Source organism: Diplotaxodon limnothrissa, linkage group LG6, assembly GCF_057381915.1.
Source record: "Diplotaxodon limnothrissa isolate DT_005_m linkage group LG6, D_limnothrissa_male_GT1.1, whole genome shotgun sequence".
In the NCBI taxonomy this organism is placed as follows: Eukaryota; Metazoa; Chordata; class Actinopteri; order Cichliformes; family Cichlidae; genus Diplotaxodon; species Diplotaxodon limnothrissa.
The window spans coordinates 26,426,867-26,449,945 of NC_140601.1; the positions used below are offsets into that span (position 1 = coordinate 26,426,867).

Genomic DNA, 23,079 nt, shown 5'->3' on the forward strand with positions numbered 1-23,079 from the left:
ATAAATTTATTAAAAAAATAACAGTTTTTGGTCTTTATAGCTTATTTTTTCTTTTATAAATTGGAAGAGGTTCTTTTGTATAACTCATCCATTTAAATTTAATAAAATCTTATAGTTAGCCAACACATAATTTGCTGTTTGGAATGACAGGGGGAGGGGCTAGTCTAAGCTAGGCTACTAGCTGTGTGCTAGGGTTAACTTCAGCTAATTCAGTAACCCCGACATTTTGACAGTTTTTGTGGCTTTTGAAGCAATTTTAATAATATTAGTAAAGAAAGCACATGCTGTAACAAACTGTCCAAACCATGTGGTATTTTATTTCTATGTTACTGAGCTCTTATAGGTAAAGAGCAGTATGCCTACAATGAATTATATGTCCAGTGAATAGATTCACCATGCTAACAGTCACTTCTGCTCCCAGAAAGAAATAAAAACAGACGATGAGTTCAATAAAACTAGGATTAAGGCTTCAAAACAGGAGTATAAAACAGTAGTCACTGTCTTGCTAATAAACCAGAACATCAATGATGTAGTAGGCTTATGAGCCCTACAAATGTGACCCTGACCTTGAGCACTATCTGGATGATTGATTAGGGGATCACTGTGTGCACATTTCACTGAAATCTAACTAATACTCTCGGAGGAGTAGCGATTCTTTTGAATTGTGGATTGATGCTTTTCCGTGGCAGAAGCTTATTGGACCTTTGGCTGGATGTGCTAAAAATGGAAGTTTCTGGCATGGCAACAGCTTACAAGCTCTCTGAAAAAGTATTTATGTCAATTTGAGATAATTAAACTAATAGGATACAACATGTTATTAGTGAGCCTTAGAGGCACTGATATGTGGATTTTATTATTCCAAGATAGAGCCAGGTTAGCTACTTCCCCTTGTTATCTTCAATCTTTATGCTCAGCTAAGCTGACTGCAAACTTTTTTTAAAATGTACAGATCCTCTGAAAAGTGTCTTTTAAACTGCGGTGGCACTGTTCTGAGTTATGAGATAATTATGTGGGACTGTGTATTTAAAAAAATTCACGAGCCCGCTGTGGTCGTTGACACCTGCACAATACAGCGATAAACCCCACTTGCCATTCCTCAAATGTGACTATCTAATGTGGCAGGCAAGGCTTGTAACAGTAATCATAAAAAAATTAACTGCTCATACCAGAAACAGAGGCCTCTCTCTGAAAGTCCATTATGTTCCTGTCCTGAACAGAAAAACTGTCACGGCCAATTGAGCCAGACCCAATGAAACGCCACGGCAGCAACAAGAGGACATTAAATACGATTTACACATGATTAATGGATAGTTGACTTCTGGGTCATCTGTTATGAGGAGGGGAGGAGTGATGAAGCTTGTGGAGGTAAATGATTTCAAGGAAAATTACTTGTGGTTAGATTAACTGTGGCGTTAATACAAGAAGACGATTCTGCATTTAAACTGTGCGATCCTGCCGCTGCTTTCTTTTATTGGTCGGGGATCAAAGTGCAAATTTAAGCTTCCTCCGTGTCTAGCATTGTGTTATACAGTCAGCTAAACACCTCGAACTCTGCTCTCGTATTGGAAATGGTGACTTGGATGTTCAGTTTTCAAACCAATTGATTAATTACTCGCAGGTGAATCTGTCTTTCCAACAGAAGATAGATGGAGAATCAGTATTAGTCCTTTAAGGCACATCCAGCTCAAAATGTGAGACCCATTTGGAACTGCCAGGCAGAAAGAAATGACAGCAAAACGGCAAATCAGTATGATGATGTCGTTTCTGCAGCTGAGAAAAAAAAGACCTTTGCAAATTTTCCAAGTACACACGATGTACTCAGCAAATCATGCCTTTCACGTACACTTCACAGCAATCAAAAGTGAGAAAAGTAAAAGAAAACAAAACAAAAAACATGAAGAATTGATAGCAAAGAAGAGTCCAAATTACAGGAACCCCCCCTCACCCTCACCCCCCACGAAAAAAAAGATCTGTACCGACATCGGGTCTATCAGACTCCTGTAAATTGGTAAGCTAAGAAAGAATCAACATCATACAAATATGTAACATGAACTATTCAAATAAATAAACTTTAAAAACAATCCAAACCGATCATCATTAAACACTGGAATAATATTCAATAATATTATTAACATTATCAATACAGTTATTGTTAGTGTACCCTGTTACTTCAGCAGAAGTGTTGATTTCTCATTCATGATTGTATTTCCGTTGCTAAACAAAACGTTTGTTTTGGTGTTGAGGAGCTGCAGGAGGGAGGGAAAGACAAAGAGCATGTGACGAGAGCAGAGGCTGGAAATTTGATTTCACCCCCCCTTCCCTACTACTTCCCTCCCATTCCTCCCTCCCTCCCTTTAGATCTTTCACTGAGCATCGGAGCAGCACCAGAATCCTCTCTTCTCATTAAAAACTTGTCTCCCGCCGGACTTCACCACAGTGGCCTGTGTGCATTGTCCAAATTCTTTCCATTTAGTGGAGTGAGAACAGCACACACGCGCGCGCGCACACACACATACACACAATTGTGCCTTGTCATTTTCTTCACGCAGAGAGGTCATCAGCCTGTGCTGTTTCTGCTTTTTCCTCTTCCCCTCATTTTCTTCGCCCACTTCAACTCCTCCCTCTCGCCTCTCTCTTTCTTCCACTGTCTTCGCTCTCAAACGTCTGACTCAATGCTGGAGAGCTTTTCATAAACGTGTCCATTGCTGGCACCGTTGAATGGTCTCTGTCCCTGCCCCAAACCTAACGTGTCCCTGCCCCCAGGCAGTAGTTTGTTGCCCCCGTGGTGGTTCCCCATGGGCCCTCCCACCCCGCCCAGACACAGCTCTTGGGGGAACCTGGGGGCCACATTGGACATCACCCCAGCTGTGGCGGATGCGGGCAAATAGGAAGTTGCTCCCATGGAGCTGCGGAAGTCCCCTCCTCCTCGGCTGTTGTTGAGAAGTTGCTGCTGCTGCTGCTGTTGCTGCGTCTGTGGCTTTTTGATGTAGTACGGTTTGGCACCGTGTAAAAGACACTGGTCGTCGCCGAAGGTTGGGATGAAGGGATTCTGGTTCACCTTATCTGGGTAGAGAGATTTAGACAAGGAGTAAGTCCCGGCCCCTCTGCTACCACCACCACCACCACCACCACCACAGCCCCCACCTCCCATCATAGCTCTATCTCTGTCCCTCAGGTCTCTTTCCCCCACCGACCGCCGATGCAACCCACCTTCGCCTCCACGGAACAAACTGCAGGAGGAGCCTCCCTTGGCCCTATCCCCGCCTATCCCTCCAAACATTGGAGACTCTCTATCACCTGAATACCTCTCAAACATGTGAGCATAAGGGCTGGGGCCCTCCATGGAGCGATCTCTGTCTTTCAAGCTCACACTCCGGGGCTGTTGAAACTGCCCCCCAACGCCCCCACCCATCCCCATGCGACCTGCCCCCTCCCTCTGCAGGTCCACAAATGTGTCGTATGAGTGCTGCCTCCGTAACACCCTCCCGCCCGGCCCTAGCTTCCTGCGCTGTGCCTGAGTTTGTGTTTGGCTGGGTCCTACGCTACCCTTAACTCCAGTGAACATCATGTTGTTATCCTCACTAATGTTATAAAGGTTGCTCGGCTGAATCTTACAGGAGTCACAGCGTTTGGATGTGGCGGAGCTGGGACGACTGCTGGTCCCCCCAACTCCACTAACTGGACAAGTACTGCCTCCTCCACTATGGTGGCACACACTGTGGCAGTTACGACACTCCCAGTCACCCCCTGCTATGCCACCCCCTCCTATCCCTGACACCCCCTTTTCCCAGCAGGTGTGGGCCTGCTGCCCTGCCGACACCGGACCAAGCCCATCCGATTTCTTTTCTTTACCTTTGAGGAAGTCTTCCACAGGTACTAAGCTTTTACAGATACCACCACCGCTACCACCGCCCACACCACTTCCACCCTCTTGCTCCCACATGGCCTTGCCCTCCTTGGAGCGGAACTGGTCCGCATAGAAATCCCTCAGGTTCTCTTTATCCCTGCGGAATAAGTAAGGTGAAGCATTACCCCCTCCTCCTCCCCTCTTCCGCTCCAGGGGTGGTGAGACCGTGCGGTGTGCCTGGGGCCCGTGGGGGAAGTGGTGGTGGACGGTGTGGTGGTGGGGTCTCCTCCTGAAGCCGCTCAGCTCTATCTCGTCCTGCTCCCGTCTGCACTTGGCAGAGGCTGGCCTCTTTTTCAGGCTGTCCCTGTACTGCTTACGCCGCTTGGCGTTTCCTTCCAGGTTGCCGTAGGTGACGGTGTGCGTGGAGATATCCGACACATCAGAGCGAATGTTCCCATCGTCACCCCCTGAGCCTCCCCCACCCCCACAGTACCTGTCATGCCCCCCGATGAGCCCCGTGCTGGATGCACCTCCTTTGAAAGAAAACCTGCCGTACACATTGCTGCCCTTGAACCCACCCTGGCTGGAATCCGCAGGGGTGTGGCCAGCGATCAGGTCAAATTTACTGGTATTCCTGTGAGTCATGGAGGGGCGGGGCTGGGTGGTGAAGATAGGCGCTACCCCTCCCCCCAAACTGTCGCAATCGAACATGCCCCCCTCCAACGAGCTAGCGCTGCCTAAGCTACGCGGCCTATTTGGCGGGGGGCCGGACATACCCAGAGCCGGGTGGTGGTGCCGGTAATGGTCCTGGTACAAGTTGCTGTCCTTCAGGGGCAAGTTGCCAAAAGTCCTCTCCACCTCGCTGATGTAGTCACTGAACATGTTGTCCTCTGGCATGTAGGGTGGCGCAGACTTGCAGTCTACAGGGTGACCCACCAGGCTGCGCCGGTGCTCCTGGATATCGTATATAGCCGACTCACGGCCGCTGTGGCTATATTCCAGGGCGGCGTGTGGAGAGCCGTTAACGCCCGGAACGGCAGTCATGTCCTTGGCAGTGCGGAGCAACCGCAGGATGTTCGAGTGAGTGTTGTTCATGTTCTTCTTTATGGTGGATGAGGGGGAGTCTATGGTGGACTTGTTTTCCTCGATTTGGACTCCATGGATGCAGCTGTAGATACCCTGCAGATTGATAATGAGAAGAAAAGGGAAGGTAGAGAGAGATAAAGAGAGGGTGAGACCATGGAAGGGAGAAAGAGTGAGTGTGATAAGGTATGACTCCCAAGAGAGATCACAATAACAGCAAAATGTGTGGCAGGAGTAAGGAGTCAAGAACCAGAGGAGGGTTTAATGTTAAGAGAGACGGAGGCAGATACCAGACACAGAGACAGACAGAGAGAGGGAGAGAGGGAGAGGGAGGCAAACAGAAACAGGCAGAGGCAGAGAGGTTAATGCATTGCCATGTTCTCTATGACCACCCTCTTGTTTACACACTATTAAACAGTAATAGGGTCTGAGTTCATAAATGAATATTCTCTGGGGAACGACGAGGACCCTCACAGCTGCTGCTCAGCCCTCAACCTCAGACACAGAGAACTGAGTGAGAAGAGACAGAGCAGATCAGAGCCTTAATTGATATCACAAGGGGAGCAAGTGAGTCAATAGGTTTGATCAATGTCATTTAAATTTAGCAGACACTCGCCTTGCTGTCTTTCTACTTACTTGTTTCTCTTTATAAACAATAGGGATCAATCACTTTTGTCTCACAGGTAAAAGATATAACCACTGACTAAATTTTACTCATAAGGTCACCATCCATCAGTGTGTGTGTGTGTGTGTGTGTGTTTGCTATGGTTGGTTAGTAGAAGCAGCATTTTCATGTGAGCGGAAGATTTTGCGAGTGGAGTCAAACAAGCATATTTAAATGGGGGCTGGGGGAATCTGTGGTTTAGGCAACAGCCAACTCTGAAAGGTCGAGGACGCACTACCCACCAGCCAGTGTGCAGGCCAGTATTCCTCAAAGGCGTCAACTTGTCAGAAACTGTTTCCGTCGGCCTCTTAGTCACTTTCATGAATGCGATTCGTCAACCACCCCCACCCCCTCTTTTCCTTTATGCCTCCATTCTGTCTTTGGGTCTGCCTTATCTCCGTTTCCGGGTGCTTTGGTGAGCAGCAGCCGCTCCGATGGGATTGTCTGTCTTTATCTGTCTGCATCTATCGCTACTACAGCTGCAGTGAAAGGTAATGAAACACAGGTTCTAGGCACACCACTGTGTCTGTTCTCTGCTACCCTTTGTCCTGTTACCAGTTTTATTCTTTTATCATGACTGTTGCTAACTTATCTTTTGATCTGTCTCTGAATTTTCTTAGCCCCTTGCTGTCCCATCACTTGTCACCTTCTTGCTTTATGTGACCTGCCCTGCCATTTGGAAATATTTCTCGCAGCTACAATCTTCAAACAGGCATGGAAATGTATGACAGACATCTGTATGGGCAGAAATCTGTGCCATCAGAAACTGAATTTGAATAAGTTCAATTTGAATTTGAATTGCTCAGATTGAATCTGAATTGTAACTTGAATAAATGCTTTTGAAAACTGAATTTGAATTAGTCTAATTTGAAATTGAATTTATGGTTTGAAAATGAATTGATTTGCTTTGAAACTGCATTTTATCCTTTAAAAATTCAGCTCTCGAATAATTTCAGTTTCACTTCTCACCATTCAGTTTCAGTTCTACAATTCAATTTCAGTTCCAAAATTCAGTTTTTTGGAACTTACATCCGGTTCCGGTTCAAGCGCAGATTAATAGAACTACGTTTTACTAGCGAACCGAAAGTGTTACCGACGGGCATCTACAGCGTCTTGAGCTGAATTAAGGCTTCAGAAGTCATTCGTCATGTCGAATGACCAGCGGATAAACTCTCAGGTTGGTAATAAATGTATTACATGTATAAGAACAAGCGTCATGTTAACAAAAGATAGCCGTACAGTAACTGTTATGCTTATTGTAGCTGTTAGCTAAAAACGCTAATTTAGCGTAGTTTGCCCTGAATTCAGCTTTGACAAACAAATATGATCGACTGTTTCTAGTAGAATTCCAAAGTTGTCATCTTGGACCCTCTCAGAATGCTTGCAGAGACCCCTACAGTAGGGAAACATGCAAAACGGTGCCCAAACCTTTGTATTTTAGCTTTATTTATGCCTTACACAGCATCCCAACTCTTTAGCTAACTTCATAACTTTAGCTAAAGTGAATAGTTAGTCTAATTCATTAGTGCAGATATGATATGTGACTAGCACTGTGTTTAACTACCATAATAATTTTTAGGGTACTGAGTGCATGCTTAATTAGATTTTTGCTTTTTAAAAACACACTGCTCCATTACTATGTTTGACAGGCTGAAGTTGTCGGGTCACCTCCTAAATCGACCATCTTTTACAGGTGTTTTGTGCCAGAAATGGAGTGTCCACTGAAGATACTGAATCTCTACGCCTTGCCATTGATCCCTCTTGTGCCTTCATATAGACAAGAGACATTAACTTAACCATTCTCATATGCTCTGTACCTACATCACCTTCCCTGACAGTCGTAGCTTGGCTCATCTGAGGGTGAAATTATAAGAATGTGTTATTTTGCAAAGTGCTCTCTAGGGTTCCTAAATAAAATATGGCATTGAGGTCATTTCTTTTGAATTAATCCCTTCTTCTGAAATATAAGAACCTCTGCTGGTTTTAATGGCACTTTGGATTTCTTTACTTTCTGTTCCACTTCCAAACCCAAATAGATGCTGACAAGCTGACACAGTAACATGGAAGAGGGAAAGACGTTGGAAAGGACTACTACAAATAAACCTAATGCCTAACAATGAAAAGTGTAAAATAAGAACAATAATAATAATAATAATAAAGATAAAAGATGAAGTAACATGTTTTTAGTATTTTATTTATTCCAAATGATCATCCAGATGTCTGTGACATGTGATGACAAACACCATAATGGAAGGCCTTAGTCATCACATGCTTAAACTCATATATTTTTGCATATGCTGAACAGGCAGTCAGACATGCTGTAACTGTGGGGTAGAAAACAGCATGAACACCATACGGCAGGTGTCTCAAACTCCAGTCCTCGAGGGCATGGAAAAGTTGCATGACACTTTGACCCTTGAGGACTGGAGTTTGAGACCCCTGTCATATGGAATATGACAGGTGTGGTTGAACTGCATGAAGACTCTGAAGTTTGTCTTCTCTTCTGGCAGGACAGGAATGTAGCCTTGTCCTGTGAGCCACTGTAAGGATGTACTTAGAGTAGAACTGGACTGTCACCGGCCTCAGGCTCTTCACCCTTTTCAAAGACAAAGCAGTCATTTAGATAAAATATTAGATATTGTTTACCTGTAAATGCACAAAGTAAATTTAGAAATGTAATTATTGTCAAGAGTGAACAAGTACTGATAGTGTAATCTACAGCTGTGGCCAAACGTTTAGAGAATGAGAAGTGTTGTTTGCTTATTTACAAAGTTTGCTGTTTCAGTGATAGTTGTATATCACATTATATCACTTCAAACAGAGGTGATCCAGTAATGCTGCACTAATGAATTAGACTAACTATTCACTTTAGCTAAAGTTATTAAGTTAGCTAAAGAGTTGAGATGCTGTGTAAGGCATAAATAAAGCTAAAATACAAAGGTTTGGGCACCGTTTTGCATGTTTCCCTACTGTAGGGGTCTCTGCAAGCATTCTGAGAGGGTACAAGATGACAACTTTGGAATTCTACTAGAAACAGTCGATCATATTTGTTTGTCAAAGCTGAATTCAGGGCAAACTACGCTAAATTAGCGTTTTTAGCTAACAGCTACAATAAGCATAACAGTTACTGTACGGCTATCATTTGTTAACATGACGCTTGTTCTTATACATGTAATACATTTATTACCAACCTGAGAGTTTATCCGCTGGTCATTCGACATGACGAATGACTTCTGAAGTCTTAATTCAGCTCAAGACGCTGTAGATGCCCGTCGGTGACACTTTCAGTCCGCTAGTAAAACGTAGTTCTATTAATCTGCGCTTGAACCGGAACCGGATGTAAGTTCCAAAAAACTGAATTTTGGAACTGAAATTGAATTGTAGAACTGAAACTGAATGGTGAGAAGTGAAACTGAAATTATTCGAGAGCTGAATTTTTAAAGGATAAAATGCAGTTTCAAAGCAAATCAATTCATTTTCAAAATATAAAATTCAATTTCAATTTAGTGATGATCATTTTCAAACCATAAATTCAATTTCAAATTAGACTAATTCAAATTCAGTTTTCAAAAGCATTTATTCAAGTTACAATTCAGATTCAATCTGAGCAATTCAAATTCAAATTGAACTTATTCAAATTCAGTTTCTGATGGCACAGATTTCTGCCCATACATCTGCTTGACTAATCCGCTCTTGAGTTGTAGGAGACAATTCTGAAATTTGTCTGCAACTAGAATTTATTTAATTCAACAAGTGACAAGCTCTTCTCACGCTTTGTAAAAAAAAAGAAAGAAAAAGAAATCTAACACAGATGGAGGTTGCTACCATTTCAAAAACACAGAAGACAGTGTGCTTCAGTAGCGCTTATGGCCTGCACTCTCTTTTATTGTCCTTCTGGTCATTCTGAGTAGGTGTAAACCAGATTACCTTACAATTAGAAACACCTTCATCCTTAAGACCAAACCCATAAACAGCAGTGTCCCTTTTTCCTGGGCAATAATAACTAAGGCAATTTGCATACAACAGCAACCTGCTTCTTAAAAGGTAACATTATGCAAATGCTTGACACTTCAAATGACTATTTATATGGACCCAATTTACATGGGGAGGAGGTGACAAGGTAAAAAAAAAAAGGTTTCAGCTTCTCTCAGGTTTCATTTTTAGCATGCTAACTCCCTCTGCTTACAAACAAGCACGGCACAATGAATGACTTCCAGGAGAGAGGCTCTGAAAATGTGTCCAAATCTTAATGATTTCTGTGTCTCGCTTCTTGACGATGGCTCGCTTTTCACCTCAGCTCCAAGTGCAGGTATTTCTAGCAGACAGAAGCACATTTGCTTTTCAGATATGGATAACAAACAGTTTGTGTCAAGCCTCTGAAATGCCTACTTTTTGTGTTAATTTGTTATTTCCAAAGAACCAATCAATTCCATTCAATTCAGTTTTATTAATGTAGCACCAAATTACAACAATAATTGCCTCAAGGTGCCTTATATTGTAAGGTAGAGACCCTACAATAATACAGAGAAAACAGAGAAAACAGAGAAAACCCCAACAAGCATATGACTCCCTGTGCTCATGCCCCTATGAGCAAGCACTTAGGTGACAGCAGGAAGGAAAAACTCCCTTTTAACAGGAAGAAACCTAGAGCAGAACGAGGCTGTCATCGACGAGGGCCGGTCATCTGCCGTGACCGGTTGGAGGTGAAGGGAGGAGGATGTAACAAAACTGATAAAAATACAGGATAAGCCATTTGTGTTAGAGTTGATGGGCGTTATCGGGTGTTTAGCTGATGACAAAGTGTCTCAGTACTTCTTTACGGTCATATTTGTAGAGGCTGGAAATTTTTTATTTTTTTTTAAGTTTTCCTGGGCTTTGTTTCTCTTTTTTGTACTTATACCTGGCCTGCTGAGAAGCACCTGCAGGATCGAACATCAGGGCCATGAAGCGTCCTTTCTTCTTTTTTCTGTTTTTGCACTGACATGTGAACAGCAGAGCTTCAACATCAACATATTGACTTGTCATCATAGAAAAGACAAAAATGCACCCAAGTTCACTCAGATTTCTTGTCTTAGTGTACTGATCATGTGATTTAGCACAGCATTTGCTCCATGCTCTTTAGGAAGAGCTGCTGTTGTCGCTCCTGGATGCTGTAACGTTGCATAACTTCTCATATATGTAGTCTAAGTGCTATCTTTTGAAGCTGTTTTTCACCATTTCATGTGAACATGCAGTTCTGGTAACCATTACAATTAAAGTTATGGCTTTCTCCCTGTTAAGTGTGACAGAGACCTCGAATTAAATGCCAAATAAGTTCCCCAGAGGTGTTACCAAGATGGCTGCCAGAGGGTAAGATCAGTTTCTGGAAGGACATTTGTTGCCTATGTTATTTATTTAAGATGCAGCTGTTGTAAACCCATATATCAGTGCTTTCAGAGGTCAGTTATGTTACTGCCCTGCAATGATCTCTAAAGTAATCCACCAATAAAGTAAAATAGGATTTTTTCTTGTTGCATTAATTCCACTAAATAAAATATGAAATAGATGTTAACTAACAAAAGTGACACTGAAATGCACATAATTGGATAAAGGATAAACACCTTCTTTGTCTATGACTGGCAGTATTAAATTGAGTTTGAATAGATAATAACGGGCTCTAGCAGCTATCTGGAGTATTTTTTTATATCACTAGAATTTGTTTTTGTTGTTAACAACAGCCTGAGCTAAAAAAAAAAAAAAAAAAGAAGCCACAGGTAGCTCAGGTGAGTCATCGCATCTCCCTGACTGACTCCATCCACCTCAACCACAGCCAGTGGTTTTAAAACAGCCACTCCTGTGATCTTTCTGCCAGAAGGACAGAGGTCAGACCTAAAATAAAACACGAGCACACTCACTCTGCTAATGGAAAAGGTGAATCCGGGCTTTCCAGAGCACACGCCCATGAAGCAGAAGCGCAGCTGCCAGTAGAACAAATGTTCACAGATGAAGGTGATGAATGACAGAACCATGGCAGCCCCGAGCATGTAGAAGACCCCTGCCATGTTGTCCACGTCCAGCTGACTGCTCATCACCTCGTTCTTCTCATTGTGGCAGATGCCCGTCAGCCAGAGGGCCTCCAACTCCTCCATCTCACCTGGAGACACATACACACCGGTCAAAAGCGCTGGTCAAGTGTGACATGCAGATGGGTTTGTAGGTGTCTAAATGTATAAATATGTGTACAAAACAAGACGGCACTTGTTTGGTTTTTTCTAGATGGGCCATTGTTGCCAAAAACAGCTCAGGTCTCATGTACATGCAACAAATGTCACGTTCTATTATTCTGACTGAATGCCCCCCAGACAAGCCTCCTCATTAAGGACTGCTTATGCAAGGCTAACCCCTTTGTTGTGTTGGTGGGGGGGGGGGGGGGGGGGGGACCAAAAATACAACTGCCTGCTGGGACTCAGCAGTCCTAGGAGAGGAAGTGTGCATGGTCATGTGAGAAGGGTTTCCGTCTAAAAACTGTGTCGCCGCCAGTTCCGCATCCCCGGGGAGATTACTAAAGGGGGAGGACACGTCCAGAGAGATTTGTTAGATCTGTGTATGAGCTTATGGTGTGTATAAGGTATTTTCCTGCTGCTTACATAAAACTATTGTGTGTGTGAGTGTTTGCACACATAGGTGTGGTCGTGTGCACTGTGTTTGTATCCAGAGGGGTCAAATTCTGCTTTTCTACCAGATTTGATGGGTGTCACAGAAGTACACACAAGTCCTTCAACACTAGTGTCCTGATGATTAAATACAGCGAGATAATGGCCCTGTTTTATAGAACAATAGAGTCTGCATCAGGAGGTTGGAGCGGTCGAGGGAGAAGTGGTTGACACAATATCAGATTTTCCCCACACAATTACGATTGCTGTGCATTTATTGCAGTGTTTGTCAATTTACAGTGAACAATACTAACAAATTAACACCAATAAAGTCCAATAAGAACTTTTTGACTCCACTATTCTTCCTAATGAGGCAAATAGTAAAAACGAAATAAATAAAAAGACATGGATAAACAAGTATGAACAAACATTGTGTACCCACTGCTGAGTTTACATAGAAAATATCACGAAGCAGCAGAGCACAGTGACTTTGTTCAAACCAGTGCTCGGTGGTTCTGGATTATTTACGCTTGTATCATATGCACATTTTTTAAAATTATTGCTGGTATTTTCAACACACGCAGATTACATTGTAGATCGTTTAGGAGTTTTGTGTTTTGCACTTTGGAAAACATATCAAATGTTTAAACAAAGAAAATGTAAGAACAAAATAAGGTCATTTTGAATTTGATGGCAGCAACATCACGAGTTGAGTCCATTATTATCTGCATAATAATGTTGCTCTTAATTAAACCTATATATACCTTTCAGCATCAATGGTGCCTTTCCAGTTCATTAGACTCTAACAAACATGTTCCCATCCCAACACATAACATCCCAACACTATGTGACAAATCGTCAGTATGTTATGCGCTCGGAGGCATGAGAGCTGTTTGGAATCACTTTGGAAAACACGATCTGATAGGGTTAAGGTTTTGGTTAAGGATTAAGGTTATAGTTAGGCCTGGAATGGAGGGCTGGAGCCTCTGCTCTGGAAACGGAGATGTGTTACCGCCACAAGTGGTAATCTGTTAGATTCAATTGAGAATCCGGATCGTCTCAAAAGGATGTGGAAGGGTACCTTTCACGTTACTATGCAATGCCTCGGGCCGTTACAAATCGTCGGTATGTGACACGTTGGGAATGAGAATGCTCTAACACCAGATTCAGGCTTTTGAACTGAGCTCTGATTACAAGCCAGATGGAGCCTCTTCTCTTTGGTCTGGAGAATGCAGAATTCATGTTTTACGAAAAGAATCTTAAATTCAAAATTGACATTTTCCACTTAGTCTTATTACATTTTCAAAGAGGTTAGGTCAAAAGAAGACGGCGGTGTTTCTGGATCATTTTCATTTATGACTACGTTTTTGCAACATACATTTTTAGATGACGCAGTCGTCTCACAGACACTGATTTCTGGAAGTGTTTCTGAGTCCGTGCAGTGATTTCTATGACAGAATCATGCAGTCCTGCCCGAGCAGCCAAAGATTACAAACAGTTTTGATTTATGGACTTGTCCCTTGCGCACAGAGATTTCTCCAGATTCTCTGGATGTTTTGCTGATACTATGTAATATACATGATTAGAACTTCAGTTTTGCAATTTTACATTGCAGAACAATATTCTATAATTAGGATGAAGTTCCACAGCTTGCAGACACAGTTTTGTTTGCAGATTGGGGAATCTCTGTCCATCTTTGCCTCTGAGAAACTCTGCCTGTCAAACATGCTCTCTTTATAGTTCAGTTCAATTCAGTTTTATTAATATGGCACCAAATCACAACAATACAACTTTATGCTGTAAGGTAAAGACCCTACAATAATACAGAGAAAACCCTAACAATCACATGTAGCCAGTGTTGGGAAGGTTACTTTTAAAATGTATTCCATTACAGAATACAGAATACATGCCCCAAAATGTATTCTGTAACGTATTCCGTTACGTTACTCAATGACAGTAACGTATTCTGAATACTTTGGATTACTTAATATATTATCATGCTTTTTACAACAACGTGAATGTACTATTGCTGTGTGATTTATTACTATTACTGAAGGTCCGCGACTCCGAGCTGTAGTAAAGGGACCTCTGACTAATACGGCGGGGTCCCTGTCGGCTCGTAGCCGAAAAATAGCTTTACTTTCTTGTGTGGGTCAACTTTTCTTGCGAGAGACAGAGAGAGACATTGAAAGACTGCTCCAACGGAACTTATTGTTTTCGGAGGAAAACACGAACACGGTGTACAGTCGAGTCTTAATAGCTTACTTACAACTGGGCTCGTCAGGCACTCTTCTTGGCTGAAGTGGTTATTATTATATTTTCATGCTTCCAGCTCCCGTTTTTCCTCGATGACAACTCCAACCTTTCCACTCCCCTTTTTCTCTCTCCCTCCTCGCGCTCACAGACCCATAATGTGTATGGCAGTCCATTCTCCCTGCAACACGGACTACACTGCCCATGATGCTACATTCTTTAGAGCTATGCTTGTAGCATTCTGCCTGTTAGCTTAGCACAACAACAACAACAACGAAAAGGCGCTCTCTCACCCAGGAAACACACAGTCGCAGAGAGAGAGAGAGAGAGAGCGTCGCCCTGTAACCATGGCAACCGTAGCGCTGCCGCCTGGAACAACAGAACGTAGCTGTCAAACAAAACCCAAACAGTCCTGACCCGCGACAAAATGAAACAGGAAAGTACCGCAGTGTAATCCATTTATTTCAACAAAGTAACTGTATTCTGAATACCACCTTTTTAAACGGTAACTGTAACGGAATACAGTTACTCATATTTTGTATTTTAAATACGTAACGGCGGTACATGTATTCCGTTACTCCTCAACACTGCATGTAGCCCATGTGTAATCACTTGCGTGACAGTAGAAAGGAAATATGCTTTTTAACAGGAAGAAACCTCCAGAAGAATGAAGCTCAGGGATGGGCGGCCATCTGCCGCTCGATGGTCCAATCATTTTACTGACTTGTTGAAAGTTCACCTAATTAGTTACAAAATGTTCCTCCAGCTGTTTCTTTTTAGTACCACTTAATTTTCCAGCCTTTTGTTACCCAACGTTTACTGCCAAATTCAAAATGAGCTAATATTTGTTTTATGAAATAAAAATGTCTCACTTTCAAAATGTCATGTTTTCTGCATTTTACTGTGAATAAAACATGGGTTTAGAATATTTGCAAATCGATGCATTCTGTTTTTAGTTACATTTTTCAACTTTTGTGTTCATTTAATTTTTGTTTGGGTGTATTGACGAAAAACTACTTTGGTTTAGGGAAAAATTGTTGCTTAGGATAAAATATTAACCCTGCATGTTAAAAAAAACAAAATATGCATGTCATCTATGTCCATATGTCGAGGTGAGAGTAAGAGACACAGTGCCAATGAAGACGGCAAAGCTGTGCACGTGTTTGAGACTCCATTGATAAAACAAAAGTATTAGACTTGCTGGGACAAACAGTAGGTTGGTACATTAAGACCAAAATGAGCCTCAGTGAGGGATACAGAGCACTGTGTTATGTGGTAGTATTAAAGTGGGGGGCTGACAGTTTTTTCATGCTGATGAGTAACACACAGATAGTCATTGGATGGACTAAAACAAGGAGTATAACCTTTCAACTTGGGGAAATGCAATCCGTTGCAAGGTGATTTTTTTGGTGATTAAAGAACTACTTTTGTCACATCAACAGAGCTGAAACAATAGAATGAGCATCACGTCACATTAGGGCAGAAAGATTTGGGAAATAAATGGCCTCAAAAAGGAAATTTAAATGATCAAAGTGGTGGGAGATTGCCTGAGAAATATTTGATAGAATAACCTACTTTTTAGACTGACTTGTGACTACAAAGCACAAATGGGAATTCATTGATTCCCTTTAAATTTCCAAACAGATGTTTAGCTCCAGCATGACTGATTCATCTAAACAGTTTGCAACAGCTCTCCAAACTGAATACTTACTGCTATTAAATCTGCATAGCTTGCGCTTTTTTTGTAGAATGTGAACCAAATTGATGATATATTAGATTAATGAGCAGAATTTATCAGGTGAAAGAAATATCTATGATTAAAATTCTTCTCCTATTACTCTGCTTATTCTTATTTTTCATTGTTCCCACCCCACCCCTCTCCTCCACCTTTACCTGTTCCTCCTGATCTTGCATCATTCCTGGCTATTCTGTATGCAGTTCCACTATTTCCTGTTGCAAAGCCGCTACTGACCCCTTCCCCTCTGCATACAACTTGACTCAAACAGGAAGCAACGGAAATGAGCAAACATCGATGAGTCTGATCTCTTAACCTGTATGTGTGTTGACAGCCAAACAATCTGCAAGAGGTAATGAGAGGTAATGCTTGATGTGCTGGCCTCGTGTACACGGCAAGATTTTACTTCCATTTGGATAAATTCGTGGAGATGTGTCACAACACTCAAGCATCCACACAGCTACATGTCACAATCACATCCTTTCACAAGCCAGCACTTTAATGTACGCCACTCGGGAAGTTCCCAACAGTGTGTCGACGTCTGGATCAATCTGACTCCGAACGATCTGATCCAAGGTGAATGTTCTCTCCGTACTGACCTCTTTATCCATCTCGCACGACACAATGGAAAGTGATAGCACCTGGAAGGCCACGTCTGTGTATGTATGAGTGTGTGTCAGCGTGCTGTAGAGTATAAGATCTGGCAGGTAGTGAGGTGAGCAGTGTGGAGGACATGCTATCAGTCGAAGTGGAGAAGGTGTATTCTCTGAAGGCAAAGATTCACATCAGGAACAGTTGTGTCTTTTATTTCCTGAGGTACAAAATGTAACGGTAGTAGACCAAGGCAGTAGTTTCACTATTATTTTTTTAGTACAGTAGGGTACTGTGCAAAAGTCTTGAGCCACCCCTCATTTTTTTAAAATTTTGCTTGGAAAATGAGGAATAAGTTTACTGAAACATGCCATCACAGATGAAAAGATAATAAGTAAAACAGAATTTGTACAGTTTTAACAAACTTAAAAGTAAATTTTTGGTATGACCACCTTTATTCTTCAACACATCGTGAACTTCTGTGAACAAGCTTTCTGGTAGTTTCTTTAAGTAGTCTTGAGTAAATGTTTTTGAAGGCTTCTTGAAAGACATTCAAAGCTCTTCTTTGGATGTTGGCTGCCTTTTGTTCTCTTCTCAGTCAAAATGATCCTAAACTGCTTCAACAGTGTTGCCGTCAAGGCTCTGGACAGACAATCCATGACTGATAGGTGAGTCATGCTGAGTGTTTTTCTATTCAAAACACTCAGTGTTGAATATAAAGTGTAACATGGGGCGACCGTGGCTCAGGGGGTTGGGAGGCGTATCTGTAACCGGAAGGTCGCCGGTTCGATCCCCGCGCTCTCTGTCCTGGTCGTTGTGTCCTTGGGCAAGACACTACCGCCTACTGGTGTTGGCCAGAGGGGCCGATGGCGCGATATGGCAGCCTCGCTTCTGTCAGTCTGCCCCAGGGCAGCTGTGGCTACAACCGTAGCTTGCCTCCACCAGTGTGTGAATGTGAGAGTGAATGAATAGTGGCATTGTAAAGCACTTTGGATGCCTTGAAAAGCGCTATATAAATCCAATCCATTATTATTCAGGTTCTATTTTACTGCACTGGCTGAGCGTTTGGGATCATTGTCATGCTGAAAACTGAAACTGTTGCCAATCAGATGCATGGTATCATGGTAAGATTGGCTTCTTAAGGAAGAGACCATTTCTGATTAGGCTTCAGCAGAATCTTTGCTAGGTTGTCTGTTATGTATTGACACAACACCTTTATACCTTGAGTGCGGTGTCTTTTTATGCTTGAATAATTCATAGGTCACAGTTATGTGGTTTAAAAAAAAAGAAGAAAAAAATCCCTGAAAATAATCAGCTACAAGAACTAGACTGAAAACTAGTGAAAAAGCAGTCGATATCCAAAGAAACACTTTGAAAGTCCTCCTGAAAGCCTCGAGACCTCTTTTAAAAAATTACCAGAAAGTCTGGAAACAAAATATAAAGAAACGCAGGATGGCTCGAGACTTTTGAACAGTATTGAATATATAACTTTAAAGGTCAGACTCTATTTTCTGTTTCACACAAATATCAGACAGACTCTTCCGGGTCGGTCATTTCATTTAAATTAATTAATTAGACTGCATTTCCCTTTCACAGCTACCAATATGCGAAGGACATCAAACTATTTTCCTGGGGTGCTTTAGTTCCCCCTGGAGTACCCCTCGAACTTTTCCCTTGTTAACATTTCTGACTGGACTAATTTATACAAATAACACAGTCTACATTCAGCAGTTGCACGTTTCATGGGTGGAGAAACTACCACCACTGACAAGTTGGTGACAATTGGTGATTTACAGTATGTACAGTCACATGAAAAAAAGAGCTTTCCCAGGTTTCAGTGCAGTCCTAGGAAAAACTAAGTATACCCTTACTGCTTCCTCAGGAATTCAGAGGGTAAGTAGCAGCCAGATGCTACGGGCTTGAGTAAATGATTGACATCTAGTGTATACACTTCTACAAAAGCAGAAAAGTTTTCAGTTTTCCGGTCTGGAGCATTAAGGTGTATGTTAATACAACGCCACAATCTTCTGAGGAGTGGACATCCCAGCAACTCCAATTCACCCCAAAGTCAGACTCAGAGAAACTGCAAAAAAACTCTGTAGATACAAATCAGACTCCACAGGCCTTAGTTAGCGTGTTATGACAGTACAATTAGAAAAAGCCCAAACCAGTATGGCCTGTTTGGATAGGTTGCTTTTCTCAAAAAAATGAACATGGCAAAACAACTTAAGTTTGCAAAGTTTATCTGAACAAATCACAAGACGTCTGGAATAATGTTCTTTGGAAAGACAAGACCAAGGTGATTTTTGGCCAGAATGCACAGTCTATGTTTGGAGAAAACCACCACAACTCGAAACAGCATATCAGCGAAAACACCTCATGCTAACTGTCAAGCACGGTGGTGGCGGGGTGATGATTTGAGCCACAGGACCTTGGCCCATTGCAGTCATTCAGTCAGCCATGAACTCCCTAAAGCTTGGTTCATGCAACAGAACAATGATCCCAAGCAGACCAACAAATCTATAACAGAATAGCTGAAAAAGAAAACAACTAAGCTGTTGCAATGGCCCAGTCAAAATCCACACATCAAAGGTCGTGGTCAGACCTTAAAAGAGCTGTGCATAAAAAAATGAGTGCAAAAATCAATAAATTGAAGCAATGTGTAAAAAATACTGGGGCAAAATCCCCCAACAAAGATGTGAGAGACTGACAAAATCACAGAAAAAAAATTCAAGTTATTGCTGCTAAAGGTGGTTCTACAAGCTTTGAATAATGGAGTGTACTTGGTTTTTCACGGGACTGTGATACAGATGAGCTGAATTCATTCTAGGTTCACTATAGTTTCATTTGTCTGTCACCTATCTCACTGCACGAACCTCTGCCAGCAGTTTGTAGCCAACCCTCGTCCAAAAGGAGTTGCAAAGTTTGCACCATCACTGTGTACCCAAACCTTGTTTGCTAGCCCAATACTCTGATCATGTAGAGGGTGGCAGCTCAATACTAAGCCTCTCGTGGATCAGTGCTCTCATCATCATCACTCTTTTAGAATGACATCAAACATCCTGCTGCTTTCTTTCAGTCACCACCCAAATCACACGGAGCTGGAGCTTAAAACAAAACAGAACCGGCAAACTGAGAGCATTGCTCTGTGATGCATACAGTATCACATTTCACAGACGGTGTCAACACCATTATTTTCTAGTTCCTCTCCTTTGAGTCCTGTATTCAGGACTCTGCCTCCTTTATATTGAAATAACACCATATTGATGTAATGGTGCCACCATAATATATGATGAAGCTGCAGCACCAATTTAAAGAAAGATAAATGTGCTGGTTATAAGCACTCAGCCCCAGAACTCCCTGCACATATCACGTATCACCCAGTGGAGGTGGTGAAGGTTTTAAAAATGTATGTACTTTTCATTGTAGACTGAGCTTTAAAGTTTTTATATGTCTGTATCTATTAAACTGTACATCAGTCAAAAAATGGGAAGGACTTTACTTTCAAGTGGACCTATTATTCTTTTCTGACACACACACACACACACACACACACACACACACACACACACACACACACACACAGATATGTATTTATACATATATCTGTGTGTGTGTGTGTGTGTGTGTGTGTGTGTGTGTGTGTGTGTGTGATAAAATATGGCCAGTTTTTTTTCTAATTTTGGATTTTTGTGAATGACAGTAAACATCCCTGTTCCTATTTTTCTGTTTAAGATGGCTATACCCACCAGACGATACCTACCTGGTAACCATACCCACCTGAGATGAACACACCCACCTGCTGTCCATACCTTGTGTTCACGAGGAGCAGTCGATCATAGTAAAGGAGGCTTAAAGTGAGAAGAGGTGCTAAAACTGCTTATTTTAGACAGTGGATGATCTATGGGTGTTCAATATTACAAAGGTAAAAAGAAAACTTTGACTTAAGCAAAGTTACTATATTTTTATTTTGACTCAAAACAGAGTCAAAATCGAAATATAGAATTTTTAATGGCCGTATCAAACCCCCTTCGATATATTACTGCTGCAGACAAACATTCAAATCATGTCACTGATATATGTATAGGACCATCCTTACTGATGTGCTCCAGACCGAGCCTGAACAAATCAAATATATTTAAGGTGTTCGAGCTGAATTTGGTTTTTCCACCTAATCACTCTGCCGTTCCGTAGGCCCTGTTCCTGAAATCAATGTGGAGACATAAGACGATCACAACAATCGAACTCCTAGCAATGTTCAGTTAAGGTCAATATTTAATTTCTTTGCCAAAGCGGGCTTTTGCAAAAACACCTCCCGAGCTACCAAATAACCAAACCATCCCCCGTTGAAACTTTCATTTCTACAGCCACAGCAGCTGCAGCCTTTCAGGCCTGCTGGTACCGCGCTGTTGATTAAGGCCTGCGATGAGCCAACCTGGCTCTGGAGGCCTCATCCTGCAGCTCGACAGCCTCGCTGACTGCTGGGTTTCATCAGCAGGCTCTTGGGTTGTCACCATAGCGAGCACCGGCCACCTTCTGAGTCACTGCTCCTTCCATGACTCCAGTTTTACTACCCCGATGAGAGCATGACTTCACTTTGTTATTTTCAACCTGAATGATTATTGTACAAATTAAGGCTGCAGCAGAAGTTTCTTAAAAGTAATGGTCTATTTAATTTGCCTGTAATATCACTATCACAACATTACTTGCCCAAGCCCTCTCTGCAGTAGGCAATAGTCACTGCAGTTATGACACTAAAAACACATCATTATCTTTAAAAAACTAAATTTACATGACAATTATCTAATCTTTTAAGACTGTGATGACTTGCATAACTTGTATAATTGTTATATGAGATACGAGACACTAGAATATTTATTAATTTCCTGTATTGCATCATTTCACTCCTTACCATCTCCAAATAGCATCAGAATAGCCAGATCCACGGCCCGTTTCCACCCTGAGTCTTTCTGGATGGCGATGCCGTATCCGGTGGAGGCAAACACTTTGCCGCTCCCGATGGTGACCAGCTTACACCCCTCATCTCTGCCAGCCATGTAGTTTAGCACTGCAGCGTCATAGATGAAGGCATCCAATTTGCTGTGAAGGATGACAGAAGAAAAATGAGCTGGAAGTCAAAGCTGTGAAGCCACCTTCACCACAAATAGTGACAATGTTCAAATCACCGATTCATTATGTCAAATGGAGATTTTAAGACACTGAATCACAATCATCTGTGTCATTGAATGGTCTGAGAGGTTCCCTGTAAAGTACGGTGTGATTAGGCAGTAAAGAAAAAAGGCAGGTAAGTCATTTTTAATGATATGTTTGTCTCTGCACATTTTTGCATGTTGACCTGACCTGGTATCCACTGCACTGACTGCAAACTCCAAGCTATGCTTGTTTATGATTAATTGGTATTAATTCTCTTTTTTTCAGGTAACAGTTAATAAGAAATTGCAAAACACTGAGAAAATTTACAAGGAAATTGAGTTTCTCTCATATAAAGTGCTACAAGGCAAGACTGTGTGATCTTTTTAAGGCAGTAATAGCACAGAGGCAATTCAAGTAAAATACAAATAAAATATAAATTAGTACAGTAAACCAGGTAGGAGAAATTTAGGCCATTAACTCTTCTGTAATGAGGAAAGGAATCTATTTTAGGTTGTTCTCTTGTCATGGAAATTGTTTAGGTGTCATCATGTGATAGATAACACCTAAACACCGGTCATAGAGTTCAAATATAAACCTCGCTGTTTAAATGACCAATTCCATTCAGATGTGAAGAAGTAAAATATATCACTTTTGTTTCCAGTGTTGAGAACGAATCTTCAAGCTCAGTAACTAAACTGACCATGAGACCAAAGTGTTTCAGGGTCTGGGGTGGTGAACTGCCATGTTTCCTGTAAAACCTCTGCATTGTGTTCTATCCATATTAACCCTGGGTTAACAGATACAATGACATGACGGTCTTCAGATTGGTGACAAATCTCCACCAAGGGCCCCTCAGGGCTCCAGGACCTCTGTGCCCTTCATCACAGGTTCGTCCCTGTTCTGTTTTCTTCAGCCGTGGTGGGTGAAAGCGTTTGAAGACAGGGAGAGAGAAAGAGTGAAGAGGAAGTAAAGATGTTACCTAGCTTTCAGAGCAAACGCATGCTACGCTGCTATTCTGGGTGCCAGTGGCAGGCAGATACGCTGCCCACCCACATTACCCAGAATGCTCTCTTTTCCTCTGTCTCCCTCTCCTTTTTCCTTCATCATCTTTTCTGTGTAT

The 23,079-nt window shown here is 42.1% G+C and overlaps 1 protein-coding gene across 1 annotated transcript in view; it reads right to left on the minus strand.

The window, feature by feature from the left end:
- Nucleotides 1-2,656: 2,656 nt before the first annotated feature.
- grin2bb (glutamate receptor, ionotropic, N-methyl D-aspartate 2B, genome duplicate b) overlaps nt 2,657-23,079 on the minus strand; it is a 148,327-nt gene continuing 127,904 nt past the window's right edge. Inside the window, exons 13-15 of the mRNA XM_085356592.1 lie at nt 21,718-21,905; nt 11,489-11,727; nt 2,657-5,026 (exon numbers count right to left, since the gene is read on the minus strand). Of these exons, the coding sequence (XP_085212718.1) occupies nt 2,657-5,026; nt 11,489-11,727; nt 21,718-21,905 (2,797 nt within the window). The remainder of the gene's footprint in view (nt 5,027-11,488; nt 11,728-21,717; nt 21,906-23,079) is intronic.